A 15484-nucleotide genomic window follows, 5' to 3' on the forward strand; every position below is an offset into this window, starting at 1 on the left:
TTAATGATTTTTTTTTTGCAGAAAACAGCCGCCTGAAAATAATTTTGAATCAAAACCAAAACAATGAGCTGAAAGAAGCTCCACAGAGTTGAAGTAAACTGCAGCATTGGGTAAAAAATGTCTGTGGGTTTGTGACTACAAGCGATTCATTTCACACACAAGTAGTCATGTGAACCATTGTTAATATCAAAATACTGATTATAGCTGCTTTAAAGGTCTTAATATGTTTCTCTATGCAGTCGTTTACCTGTAGACATGCAATGCCTTTCCTCAGAATGCCATCACATACTGTAGGGTTCTGTCTCTTGGTACATTCAATGTGAAAAACACTAACAGGGACATTTGAGACAGTTTATTGTAAATGTATTGTTTCAGTTTATTAAATGTTTGCTCTTTGTACATGTACTTTATTTGTCCTAATTTCTTTCTCCTGAATAGTACTGAAACAGTGATTGATTTATTTTTGCATATATTTTAAACCCCCAGTGCACGAGTGACTCCACCCTCTAGGTGAAACACTTTTGATAGTGGAAGCTTATCTATACGAGAAGAGGTAGCTGTTGTAAAAAAAACAAAAACGTTTATTTCGGGGAGAGATCTCTGCTAAGAATGCCCCTACTGTACAGTACATCACCATTTTTCCCCCTTGACAGGTCACTTTGCTCAACAGCTCAGCTCAGAACCCTGATCATGAGTCTTTTTTTTGTTGTTGTTGCAATCATGAAATAACAAAAAGGTTCAAAAGTCCTACACGGCCAAACTGCTGATGAGGGAAGAGGACTGTGGAAAGCTTTAACACTTCCTACCCATGGAGGGAGCCAGAGAGCGCAGAATTTTATGGAGATATGGAGTCCTGTGGGAGCATACACACCCACATAACAACATGAACGCGCACAACAGAAAAACAAACAGTGCGCTCACGAAGTCAGATTCAAGCATCCTGCTAAATATTGCACTTGGTGTAGGCTGCATCTTCAACACCAACCTTTTAAATACCATTTTAGCTCCTACTCCCTGCTCAATTGGCGGTGGCAGTCACACCCCTCTGTCCCACTTTACTTCTGACGCACACCCACACACATACACACCATATATATTTTGATAAGCTGATAAGCAAGGTGTAGCAACACATGTGCAAGCAGACTTACTGTTTGTAACCTACACTACCTGAGTATTCCTCTCTCACTGTCAGTCAGCTCACAGCAAGAGTCTGTCCCCCGCATGGTTTCTGCGCCAGGAACCAGACCACAAGCTGTGAGCAAGAAATGTCAGCTGTCATTAAGCGCAGTCACATACCTCACTGAGATATAATATTTTAGGTGCTCATTGCCAGGAAAGAAACGGAAATAATTTCCCACATGTGAGGTAGTCTTTCAAAGAGCACAAGTTCAAAATTGTAATGGTAGGGGGGCTTATAGCATGTTGCTGAGGTATAAGTGGAGTATAAAGCATAACATGACATGAGAGTGGTAGTTTTCATGTCACAGTGGAAATCATGAACATAAAAGAAAATTGAGGCCCTGTTGGAAAAGACAGATACAAACCACCAGAGACATGAAAGCAATGGATGGCAATATTAAACATTAGCAGCAACATGATCACACATCATGTTTAATCCTCTATCCCAAATTTTTCTTCTAAATGTCAAACTTTGTCTGTTCCCCCTCTTACATTAGTTATCCCCAAATAATTTTGTAACAGCTTTCACATCTTTCCCATCAAAACAGCCTTGGTCATTACCTGAATATAAATTGTTTTTGATAATGCATAACACAAATGACAGGCACATCTAACTTCAAAGTAGCAACAAAGAACTGAATTAAAGAGGATAACTATGTAACAACAAAGGCAGAAATCACCATAATAATCCCTCAATTCTGCGTCTCACAGAGATTAATGAGGCATACGACAGAGGTGGTCATAATTAATTTGTAACGAGTGAAGGTCAGGGGAGCGGAGGGTCAGTGTAAATTATTAACTTCCACGTGCACAGGGGCATGGTGCCAAGCAGGTGTGAATGGGGTGAGCTTAAGGTGACTGGGGAAATATGTCACGCACAGTTCAGTGCCCAGACATGTAGTCACACACACACAAACACTTTCAATACCGGTTAAGGAGCACAGGAGCATCTAAACACACTGCATGTTAAGTATGCGCATAAAGAAATGTAAACAAAAAATGCGACACTAGCAGTCAAGGTTTAAATTCAAGATAAAATCCACTTAAAATAACCATACTCACTGTATTTGATCCTGATTTCACTGTAGTAAAAATCAGAATAAGAATCAATCAGCAGGGCAGGTTACTTTATTAAAGGCCTATTAGGGCCCTTTAAAACCACAGTATCTATTTCCATTGTGCACAGTCTGAATGAACAGAGGTTTAAGGCTACCAAGTGCGCAGTGCAAGGCGTGAGTGAGCACATGTCACAGCAGTGTGCCAGGCTGCGCCACGCCATGCCACAGCTGTGACAGGTCAGTAAGAGTCAGCAGGTATATAGGTCAATCCCCTGGGACTCCTTCAATGGGGACACGTGGTCAGGTCTGTGGATTAGACAGGAAATGAAGGATCATCCACTGAGCAAACAGGCCTCAACTACAGTCACAGTCTCTCATGTAAAGTCTAACACAGTGCATTGCAGATGAAAACACAAAGTATAGTTAGATGATCATCAGAGGGAGTTTTGCAGATTTCTCCGGGTATTGCCGGTATTGACAGTATATCCACACTATGTTGCTCTGAATGAATACTACTCCTTCTTCTATCTCAGGGTCACTGGTTTTCAAAAACAGTGGCATGGTCATTAGGGCAATTTCCTGAGTTGTCTGAGATCATTTTTATAAGAATAACACCAAATCTGTCTGAACAAGGTCATATTGTACCAGTGACTAGCTTTTCAGATTAGAAAGTAATAAAATTCTGTTAATGACTAATTCTAGACTCATGTACAAAACATGGCAGATAACAAGCACACCACCAAGGTGTTTACTGTAGAAGCATGTTATGAAACAGTGGCAGACTACATGTGAAATAACTTTTTTTGTGGGAAGGACTCACAATCTCTCCAGCGGAGTGTGTTGCTGCAGGACAGCAGTGAGTCATCTGCCATTAAGTGTGTGTGTGTCTGATGTCTCTCCAGGGACACAGTAGCACAGGGTCAGGTCATGTTTTCTGCTTTTTATTTACTTATTCTGTCTGTTTCTATTTGTTTCAACAGGGGGCAACAGGTGCTCTCTTTTTGCCCAGCACTCACAGGGGCCGATCTGACTGGTGAGACTCTCCCGCCTCAGCAGGGGGCTCTCCATGCATAAAAAACACACGGACACACACCAAGATGTCCAAGTGATCCCACAAGATCTTTTCTGAGAGCATGTTTCTAAATGTATTCCTTTTTGTAGTGAGGCGGACACAGATATAGACTGGTGAATTATATTCTTACCTTTTCTACATCAGGGCAGGTTTACATTGAGGGGAAGCCATAGGATGCCTTTAAAGCACATTGTCTATTGCTGAATTTTCAATCTATAAAGATATCAGGTACCATCTCCATATGAAAAAATATTAAAAAATCAAACATCAAATGCAGCACGTTATATGTGGTACAATTTTTTTTATTGTTTTTATTTAACCCTCATTTAATCAGGAAAGCCTCATTGATATTCAAGAGTGTCCTGATCAAAGTACTAAACTACTAAACAAAGCATGTAATAATTCTAATCCATCGCCTCCACCACAGCTAAATATAACTGAAACTTTCAGGGAGATTCAGTGGAGCCACCTCCTTCATCCTTCAAACAAGTGAACAATCCAATATCCCACTTCACACACTTCAGGACTCGTAAGACAGCATTCAAAGAAGGACTGGAGCTGTTCTGAAGGCAAAGGGTGATATTTGACTGTTTCCGTAGTTCTTTTCTTTTTTCTTCTTCTTTTTTTTGTTAAGCCTTTTAGACCAGCTCTGTTAATTTGCCCTGAGAATATTCAGGATGAACTGCAGTGTTTATCCCTCTGCAATCTTGCTTAAAAAGCACCCAGAGCAGCAGCACACAGCTCAGTTTAGTTTAGCGAATGCACCTCTCTCTGTGGTCAAACTGTTTAACGCAGTCAGTATAATCAGAGTCAGTATAATATTTGATTTTTACCTTCCCACCTATCTACCTACTTCTATGAAAGTGCAGTCACATTTCCAGACACATTCACTGTTCTCCACCTTTGAGGATTTTAATCATCATACAGGCTTAATGTCAGCAAGATAATAAAACACAGAGTTGCAGTGTGACTGAGTGAGATTAAGTCAGATGTATGCACTAGTCAATAACAGTATGTCTGCAGCAGTGTACATGGAATGGGTGATACCATGGGTAATTTGCTCACTCCCATGGACACAAAGGAGGATTAAACAGTCACATGTGCATTTTGCAAAACTCCTCCAAGGCAAACAGACAGAATAAAGACAGTGGCAAAAACAAAAGTCAAACCTCTAAACATGCATCCAAAATGTTAATCAAGCTGCAGCCAAACAAGCCTATTTTACACTGTGGTTGGCAGCCGAGTCCAAACAAGTCATGTGTCCTGTCACATATGTCTGTCCCCAGGACAAGTTAATCTGGCTGTCTCCTCAGCTCGGTTTTATTTTAGATGGGTTTCAGTCAAGCAAATACTATGTATCACACATTAGTCTTTCAGACAAGTTACTCACGCTGTAACCTACCATCTGGTCAGATGACAACGTTGAAGGAACAAGCCTAGCAAGAATATATGTCTACTCATTGCAGATGTATGTACATCTTTTAACTTGGTTAGCAGGTCTGTATGTCAGTATGGGTATCAACATCCTCTAAGTGAGTGTGGGCCTTGTGCATATGGGAGAAGTAAGTAGTGACTTCCTAAAATGGAACGGCATAATCCACTATACAAAATGTCAATTCAAGGTAGAAGCAGTCACAGAGCTGTGGTCACACAGGAACCTTACTAAAAAACAATACATCAATTTATCTGATAAACTTTAAGCTCAGAAATGGCAAGTCTATGGGAACACTTCAAAATAATATATATCTCGTGAGACACAGATGTGGAACTTACATAAAAAGGAAATTAGGTATCACATGTTGACTACTAAATGCACATCAATCCATGTCAGACATTCTTAAATGTTAACTAAGAGTTTAATTTGCTTGACTGGGTCTGTGTCAATGTGGTTTGATCAGATTTGATTGACAGTGGCCTGACAACTGAAGCAAACAACTCCACAACTGTCATCACATATGAGTCTGACGTTGCTAAATCCTGATTGGTGCACAGAAATGTGTGACATCACAAGTCCCATCCACTTCAAACCATTGAGAAGAGAAACAGAAAACTCTCAAGTGAAATAACCAAACTATTGTAAGAATTCACTGCTCACATTAAGCCACTGAGAAAATAGATCAGCAGGGCTTTAATGAAAAGAAACAGTAAATAGTTTACAGACATGACATTTTCTGTAAATAGGTTTATTCAAGGATAATCTGGCTGCCACTTGTTTCATTCTATGTCTGAAAATCACTTGTTGATGTCTGATGTCTCAGAGCCTTGCATGCAAAAAAGGCTTTTAACTGATAATATAGCACAACATTAATTCCTATGGAGCCTATTTAAGCCATTTAAGAGGCTGACATGTCCATATGAAATATATTTCACTTCTTTGTACTGTGGTCATTTACTCATTACAGCCGTTAATGAAAGGTTGAAAGGGGTGGTATGCCATGCAGCGAGTTGTGAGTGGTTTTCGGGAGACGTAGACAAAGTTAAAACTGCAGGTAGTATATTGATTAGATATCTCTGCTGCATATGGTTCACTTCATTAACTGGTACAAATAGCACACCAAACTAATCCAGCCCTCAAAAAAAATCAACTAAAAATATATTGGAGACCAAAAAAAAGCTGTATGTGTTTAGGTGGGAGGTAAGATGTTTATGAGAAAGCAGGTAAACAACAGTGACCAAGTGAAGCCATTAGGAACTACCACTTAACTGTTGTCTCACGCCCCCAGCAACAAACTCCACTGGCACTACAGTCCCTGTACCTTCATGGATGGAGGCAGTGGGAGGACCATCTCTCTGACTGAGTGTAATGGTCATCACGCTGCTTTTCCTATTGTTGTTATTGTTGTCAGGCCACTGCTCAAAGCAGCAGCGCAAACCCTGACTAACTGATCTGGTCATCTCCACTACTGCCTGACAGCTGCAGCACTGAGAAGATTAACAAGGGGTTAAATGTAATATCTGAGCGATCAGTGAGCTTTATCTCTTTCATTTTGTCTTTCAATCTCCTGCTCCCTTTCATTATAACTGTCTGGCTGTGTTTTTTTTTGTTCCCCTGACATACAACCACACGTCTCGGTACTATAATCTCACATTTTTGTCGCCAGCCTTTTAGTATTTGCAGCCTCTAAGCATAGTGCACACTTAACTAACCCCCTCTTTCATTTTCTAATGCCAGCATTAGGGAGTAGTCTCATGCCTGAGGTTGTGCAGGGAAGTGAGAGTGGGAGCAACGATGAGGTGGGTGAAGCGATGTGTTGAGACAGGAGGGTGGGAGGACTGCTCTGGCCCACCTCTGTCGCTCTGACAGCGAGGATAGACACGGCGCTGCCAGGGGCCCCTGGAGCATCGCTTAAGCTTGTTAGCATAGCCACCAGGCCTTGAAGATGATGAGTTCTGAAGAGGTGATTAAGCCAATGCTGAGGTCTCTTGTAGGCTCAAAGCACATTCTCTCACAAGGTAGGAGAGGAAGGGCATTTGAAGATAGAACTGCAGGAAAGAACTGGATGGGTAATTTAAGTTCAATACAGTCACTGTGCTCCTCAGACAGTCATTCATCAAAAGGGCTGGAGCAGGAAGGGCTTGGAACAGGTCGAGGTTGACCTCAGAGACACCTCATGAAAAATGAACACTTGGTGCACAGACGCTTAGCAGAATAAGGCACATACAGTGCAGCCCCTGTGTCAAAAGGTGCCAGTCACTGTAGATTTTCTTCTCACCCTCCTCTATTTCCTGTCTCTCTCAGGTTTAGAATCGGGCAACAGCACAGTACTGGAGACAACATTTCAAAAATCACAAAAAAACAAGATTGGAATGTAAAAGCAGTTCTGGGAGCATCACCTCTGGTATTCTCAGAAGATCTGTTATAAACAGGAGACTAGACAAAGTGTATGCAACTCCAGCTCAGTCTGAGCCCAGAGCTTGCTGCCAAACACAAAGGTCCCAGAGATGAGAGTGAGTGGCATTTAAGCCTCCAAACCAGCGAGCCATCTGTGCTGGGTGCCACATAATCTCAACAGGAAGCAGTCATTGCTGTACATCACATCATCTTCCTGTCATGAAGTAGCACAGTCACACACTGAATTATATCAGTGAGTCAACTGTGGTGCAAGGATTTGGGGTAAACATGCCTCATGTACTTCAAATTGAACGTGTGCCGCCTCATTGGAAATAAAGGATTTAGGTGGAAAACCTTTGTTTCACCATCACAGTCTCCTCAGCGCTATTATCAGACAAAGTCAAAATGGTATTGTCTCAGTGTAATCATCCAACAAGGCTTACTACCCTCAGATGGCACTTATTTGTGTGGGTGGATCTTTACAATGGTGTGTTGGGGTTAAGCACCATACTCAAGGGGATCACTACACTCCCTCAACACGGATTAGAAACACTCTCAACTATTAGCTCCTTCCACGAGACTCCCCCCACCACCAAGAAAACACACACACACACACACACACAGGCACGCACAACCTTATCTATGTCTCTCTGTTTTTGTTTGTGTCTGTGTCACCTCTTATAAATGCTCTGTCTTATTATGCAGCGGGGTTTTAAAATGCTCGCCCTGATGTTGCTGCTAAATCAGCAGATCACAGACTAAATCAAGAGGTCTGAGTACCCGTGTTGCAATGTCAACCACGAGTGATTCAACCAGGAGTAATTGCCAATTCAATCAATGTGTCAAAAGCAAGCAGTCTCCAACTAAGGCATGTCGACAGGAAGAAGAGGAATGCAAACGGAGGGAGAAGAGCAGTGAAACGTGCAAAGAGGAGGAGGGTGCATGTGTAGATCCATCCTAAGCACAACTGAAACAAGAGAGACGAGAGGACAAACCAACCACAGTGTCACATTAAAGAATGACAAGTCACAGGGAACACTTTATGCATCTGGCATGAAGACCTAAAAACATTTGTAAAATAAATAAATAAATAAAGACAAGCCAACAATGCAATATTTCTTGAGAATCTATTCCTGCTTTTGGTAAAATGGTTTTACAGCGAGGCAAGTCAGGATCACCCATTTTTATACATTTGAAATAAGAGAACAGAAGGGTGAAGTATAATAATATGAGTGGGCATCTGTGGTGTATGTGAGTGTGTATGTGGGTGTTTGCAGGGCTGGATAATTTCTTACTTCACACTAGTCAGATCAGATGCACCATTTTAAAATCATAGTTGGTAGCACAATCTAATGCACGGACTGCTGAAATAACTCAAATCAATCACAAATAAAATCATTTCTGTCTGAATTTACAAAAAATAACCCAACACAATCATCTTAAAACTGAACTGACAAAGATTGCACACTTTTTAATAATATTATTCAAGTCCCACTGGATGTTAGTCCCCAGCATTGTGTTTCCGTGGGAGTGAATAAATGCATGCCGATGTGTACAGCATGTGCAAGATGCATGTGGGCGTGTGACTCTGGATGCTTGTGCCTCAGACCAGTACTGTATGTGCGCTGACATGAATAAGCACATGCGGTGCACAGGAACATGGAAGTATTAAAAGGCGGCAAGCAGCTGATTGAGGCTGGGTGGGTGTTTGATTCTGTGATGGTGTAGCATCATCACTTTGGGAGCAGCCAGGCTGAGCGCGGCAGGCTTGGATGCATGATGCCGGTAGCCATCTGGCTTTGGATGGGACTCCTGAGGGAGACACACGCTGGTGCCAACCTTCAGAAAACACTTCCAGCATGTTTGAGAATGAGAATGACATGTTCGTCTATACTGTGGCTCTGTGTGAAAAATGACAACTGTGTTCCTGCTGAGCTGTGACACATTCACAAATACTACATGTTCTACATATGTTCGCTGTATGCCGGGCGTGTATTGAAGCGCACTGCAGTCTCCAGCAATTTGGAGTCCTCAATGAAAAACAGACATTAATACAATTTCCATCAAGAATTTCTATAATTCAAGATATGGATTTAGTCTGTGCATAGTTTTCCGTAGCTGCTGGTTATAAGCGATTCTTCTACTGAGTCAACATCATGTCCCATTTGCACGAAGAAATGTTTTAAAATTAAACATCATCTGTAAAGGTTAAAATTTGTGCTACACATTGACTTATCTGCAATTTCTCATAATCAAAATTTCATCACGTGCTAACTGCATAGTTTACTGCATCGTGTGTTCCAGGGACATATAGCTGAGCCAATATAAAGTTCCTGCAGACTGTGTTACAGACTGTTTAAAGGTCTCGCTTTGCACAGTCTCTGACTGTAATTGCCCTGTCACAGCTGATATTATTACAGAATGAGACCACGAGAGTGAGCTTTTGTAATGTATGTGTGTCCTGTGGGCATGTATGGCTTTATTGTTCACAGAAGAATGACTCCATGCTGGTAAAGGTGACAATCAGTCGATAAGCAACAGATAGAATGTAAAATGAGTCATTTGTAGGTAAATATGTCATTGTCAAAAAGTTATTTAAACAATGGCCTTACTGCAGCTCTGTATTGTACCTGGCAGAGCAAACCTTTGTGACCAGAGCCAGCCTAGACCACAGCTGAACTTAGGATATGCTAATATTAAACTGGAGTTTGTCTTAACCACCTTAATATTCTGGGAGATGAGACCGAGTCTCATTGAGCAGCTGAAAAGGCATGTTTAGGCAGAACAGACAAGTGTAAATGAGGGAATTAATCTGGTATGAGCTGGCAGAGGAGTTTGCTTTAGGCAATCATAAGAGAATGTCTTAATATGAGAGACCAAATATAATTCCTGAAAGATTAACTACAGCTTTTGTAAATTGAGGTACAGTGTTTAAATCATATGTGATCCTAATATGTTAAATACAACCTGCTTCCAATACTCAAACTAACAAAACAGACACCTGCAATAAAACTAACATGCATGTATTCATTTCTCCTCTCACACACAAGCATGCACATACACACAGGCATCAACACACACTGACCTTATGTGACATGAGGAATCAAACACAGCTCTCTCACTGCTCCACACTGCATGAACTATTCATAATGTTCTCCCTCACTGAATCATTAATGAGCTATGTTTTCTGTTTCTCTACACTTTTTCTACAGTTCTGTGAGAAATTCAGGCCTTTCATTAATGATCCACTCGGGGCCTCCGTCTGGTTATAAACAGTAGGCACACTTCTATATCATAATAATAGACACACACAGTCAGATCAGAATGCCTGCCCAATCATGGGAACAAAACCTAAGGCATATGGGAAAAATGGCGATGGGAAAATAATGTTGCCTGTGAAACTGCTGGGGACTGAAACATAATGCAATGTGTCAAACACCTCTACCTTTATTTAGAGTCAAGAAAGAGCTAAGACATGGCTGCATCTGCTTCAGTAGGCTGGAGTAGCCTGTGCCAGTGGACACAAAGACAGAGCGATTTAGGAATCAGGATTGACGTGCAGTGTACTGTAAGTCAGAGTGAGCAGCAGACACTCCAGTGAAAACATTTTATGTTCTATTTACGACCAAACTCTGGGGAGTCAACGATGACACGAGGTTGGTTTTAATCTCTTTGAGAGGCATAATGTGGGAGGAAACAGTCCCAAAACAAGGACATCTTATTTACTCAGAGCCACACATGACTTTCAGCACTAATTGATGTGAAATATTCTGCAACGTAACAAACAGTTGGCTTCCTCTCACTCATTATCTCTGATTCTCACTCTCTTCCTCCTCCTCCTTCTCAATCTATCACCTCTTTCCTTTCTCTCCTCCTCCATTCTTCAACTCGTTCTCGCACAGACGCCGGCACTCATCGTCTCATCACAGATTAAAAAGGGGATGACTACTTTTTTTTCTCATATATGATACAGCTCTGCCTAATTTGCTCTGAATGAATTATGCATTGTGTCGCACATAGGATGACAGAAAATGTATTTTCATGAATATTTCCAACATTTTTCCGATTTCCACAAGCGACAGATCATCTTTAAAGTCCTTGCTACTGTTCTGTTGCTACTGCTTCAGAAAATTCCATCACAGGATGTCTGATAGTTAAACATAATCAGTTATTTAGTGATCAGTTTTGTTTTCGTTCTGTGAGTGAAGCATTTTCATCAGTTGGTCAGTGTCGAAACCTAGTTACATCCATTGCGATTTAATTTTGTAAATGAACAAAATCTGAAAAAGTCTAAGGTGGGCCACATACTTTTTATAGAGACTGCAATTTAACCATTTATGGCTTTTTTTTTAATTGCTTCAATTACTTTGGCACATAATCAGCAGCTCATTTGTGTTTTCTACACATTTGCCTCATCACTTTCTATTAGTGGAAGCATTTCTGGAGCTGTGAACATTGCAGGAGGACTGTGTTTACTGTAAACTGTTCCTTACTGCAGCTGACAAAACAGCAGCATTTGGATGCGAGGTAAACTTAATAGCTCATTTTGAAAAGATCCAGATTCTTTTCAGGTGTTATTCTACTTTTTTTATTTATTTTTTTATTTTTTATCAATAATTCTGTGGAAATGCAAAGACAAATTCTACTATTTTAAGAACAGGTATTGTCTGTGTAGCCAAAACCTGATGTAACTTATTCCTGTGTGGCTTAGACCTCCATTGTTTTTCAGACACTATCAAAAACACATAAATGAGCCACACCATTGAACTCGGTGACATTATGTAGGGCATGGATTCTGTAGTTTATTGGTTGAGCCCTCATACACTGTTCTGCTGCTGTATTCACTAGAGCACCAACTCCACAAAATCCAACCAAATACAAACCAATGAGCTGAGAACCACAGATAGCCAAGGAGGTTCAAAAAGTACTGCGATACAGATTAATGTATTGTTGGTTTTGGTGTTTTCATGTAACTGTATGTTGACAAAACAAGTACTGAACATCCCAACCTTATCCTTTCAATACATTTCATCTGATAAACAGTTTCTTCAGTTCAGACTCAACCCAGCTGCTTGGCCTGTGAGTACAGATTAAACTCAAAGGGATTTCCAGTCTTTCATCCAAATCAAGATGCTCTATAAACTACACGAAGAGACCAATGGCACACATGAAGAAATGATGCACCTACAGTCTGTGTCACCACGCCCTCATGAAGAGACAGATGATCACAATTCTGCATGCAACAGGCAGGAAAAGACAAAGAAAAAGCAGACGCAGAGAAACAGAAAAGTTTGCAGAGATTAGGCGAGGATGAGGAGGATGAATGTGCCAAACAGGCTGTGGAAATCAAGCTGAGAAACCTAGACTCAAAGTATAAAGCCTCACACCATGTCCAAATGGTTCTCACCCAATCTGAAGCAACCCGCCTGCCGGCTCACATGGAATGACAACAAAAAACTGTTCACGGGTTTGGGAAGAATTCACCTTATGCTGGATTGAGTTGCAGATGGGGCCAGCAGAGCAGAAACACAACGCACCTAATAACGGAGTCTCTCATGAAAACAGAGCAACAGCAGTCTCAAAGTTTTTGTAGATTCTCAACATCTCAGCAGCCAAGCATGAAAGGGACGCCTGACAAACAAATTATCTCTCTGTTTCCATAGCAATCTATGAATGGCCTGTGCTAGTGCCTGTGACAAGCAGATGCCTGGGAAGACAAGGCTCGCCCATAAAAAGCCAGCGCTCTGCAGAAAGCCTGTTATTACTGCTATCATTCAATTGGACTTGATTTGCATAATTAAACTCTGTTATTGCCTGGCTCTTGGAAGCCACTGCAAGTCCTGGTTCTTACCCACTGGATTCCCACCATGACAGAGGACAAGGGAGCACTTAAGGGAGGCATATACCCTCAGCTGACCCCTGGATGTGACTAATCAATACTAAAATTATCCATTAAATTGAACTTGATCAGGCTCCATTTCCTGTAGATGGTCATATATTTCTGTGCAGCTTCAGGGTAGAGCGCACACTGATGAGGTGAGTCACAACGCAGACTTCACTCTGCTAACTACATGAAAGGCCCTGACAGAGCAGCACAGAGCAGGTCCTGACTGAGAAACACAGAGAGAGAAAGGCAGGAAGAAAGAGGAGAAGCTCACAGGTTTACATAGAGCTGTGTGTGTACAAACTGCATGCAGAAACCTGCTGCCAAGAAATTCAAATATCAACCGTTCTTGTGCAGAAATGTTCTTTTGAACGGTTCTTCGCATTACATATTTTGATAGAAATGTGTTCCTCTCTCTATGTTAAAAAAAATAGTAGGAAACTATATAACCAGCACAGACATACAATAAGAGGAACCTCAGAGACAGAGCAAACAGAGGCAATTGTTGACAGCACCTAAAGCCAAATACTTGATTCATACACACAGGAATTTTCTGTAAATGCACCTATTCACTCCAAAACCAGACAGCCACAAATGGATAATAACGAAACCCACTGAACTGCATGGTGACACAGCATTTTTCACAGAAACACATCAATAAATCATTTCATTTAGCAAACCCATGGTCTGCAAGCTGTTGCAGACCAGATGACACTTTGTTACACACAGTTGAAAGCCAGACAGATCAAATCAGAATCTTACCTCAACTAGGTGTGGAGTGGGATTGAATCCACACATGTTGCACACTTGGGAGTGGCACTGTGTGCAGGTGTTGTAGTTGGGTTGTTCTTCTGTGTTGCCGATGTTGAGGTTTGTCTTACAGAGAGGACAACAAGCTTTGGGCTTCGAAGAGTCTGGGGGAGCATGCTGTTGCTGCTGCTGAGCAGGGGCTCGAGGCCCTTGTTGTGCGGGGTGAGGTCCTGAGGGTTTACCTGCCCCAGGTCCAGGACCAGGAGGTCCTCCTGGTTTGGGGGTTGGTTTTGGGGGCTGTTGTTGGGGTTGAGTGGTCTCCGATATGAGAGTGCTGGCTTGGTTAAGGAGAGATGCACCAAAGCCGAACAACTTCCCAAACGTCTGCTCTGGAGGTGGGGGCTGCCGTGAGGGGGAGCTCCCTGCGCTGCGAGTTTGGTCTTGGCGGGGGTGCTGGGGTTGGTGGGCGGGAGAGCTGCGGGATAGATCAGGCTGGGATGGGGCCTTGGCTATGCCAGGGAGAGGGACTGCCCCTGGGGGGAGCTTAGCTTGTTGCTGACCTGGGCCAGCTGGACCAGTCTGTTTGGGAGGGCCAGGCGTTGGATGAGCCTGTGCTGGAGGCTGTGTCTGAGGAGGGGTCTGTGTCTGAGGTGCAGGCTGACTCGAAGCGTCAGGTTTGAGTTCTGGTTTGGCTGCATTAGAAGGAGAGTGTATCTGTTGCTGACTCTTGGAGCGTGGTGTGGTCATGTCCATCCCCAATGCTCTCTGCATCTGACAGTTCAGACATAGCCACTCTTGCACCTGTGAAGAAAAATGATAAAAAAAACAAAAAAACTGTGACCATATGCTACAGTATCTAATCTTAACCATTCAATCTATAAAAGAGAATTAGAGAATTGGATTTAAGGGAGTAGTTCGACATATTGAGAGATGAGCTAATTCACTTTGCTCTCATGCTTAGGTCTGAGGACCTTTGTTACCTTTGGACAGAGCCAGACAAGTTTCCTGTTTCTTCCTGTCTATATACTATTAAACTAAGCTAATCAGCTGCTGATGATAGTTTCATATTTACTGTAGAGACACCAGAGCGGTATCAGTCTTCTAATATAACTCAGCAACAAAGCAAATAAGTGTATTTCCCAAGATCACAAACTATTCCTTGCTCTGCTGATGGACTGCCTAACTTGGTGTAACTGACAGGGTTCTTGAAGATGATTTCAAAAAATATCCAAATAAACCGATAAAGTAGACTGATAAAGTACAACACAGATTTTGCTCTTCATTCCCCCAGGGTTGTACTGGATGCTCTACTTTCTTTCCACTGTCCAAAGAGATCCAAGTAAGATGAGTTAAACACTCTAAATTATCTATGGGTGTTAATATGTGTTGTGTGTGTGTTGTTGTAATGTGTGTTGGTCCATTTGTGTGACAGACTGGCTGTCTTCCCTTCCCCTCATCCAATGCATGCTGGGATAGCCTCCAGCCAGATCTAAATAGGAAAAATCTGGGTTTGGAAAATGATTGTATGAAAGAATAACTGCAAATGGTGTAAAATATCTCATTGAGGAAGGATTTAAGCGTCACTGTGCCTCTGCATGGCCATTTATTGGTAAACATCATTTACCAAGAACCAAATGTGTAGAAAATAAATGTGACAGATGGGGTGAACTCTGGACTTCTTCAGTAAATCATGGCTGCCCATGGTTTTG

The 15484-nt window shown here is 41.8% G+C and overlaps 1 protein-coding gene across 1 annotated transcript in view; it reads right to left on the reverse strand.

The window, feature by feature from the left end:
* Positions 1-15484, reverse strand: part of bsnb (bassoon (presynaptic cytomatrix protein) b) — a 62772-nt gene that overhangs the window by 26114 nt on the left and 21174 nt on the right. The window contains exon 3 of the mRNA XM_071494920.1: positions 13788-14576. Coding sequence (XP_071351021.1) covers positions 13788-14576 — 789 coding nt within the window. The remainder of the gene's footprint in view (positions 1-13787; positions 14577-15484) is intronic.

The sequence above is a fragment of the Trachinotus anak genome, unplaced genomic scaffold, assembly GCF_046630095.1.
Source record: "Trachinotus anak isolate AG129_WGS33_773 ecotype Australia unplaced genomic scaffold, CSIRO_AGI_Tana_v1 ptg000013l, whole genome shotgun sequence".
In the NCBI taxonomy this organism is placed as follows: Eukaryota; Metazoa; Chordata; class Actinopteri; order Carangiformes; family Carangidae; genus Trachinotus; species Trachinotus anak.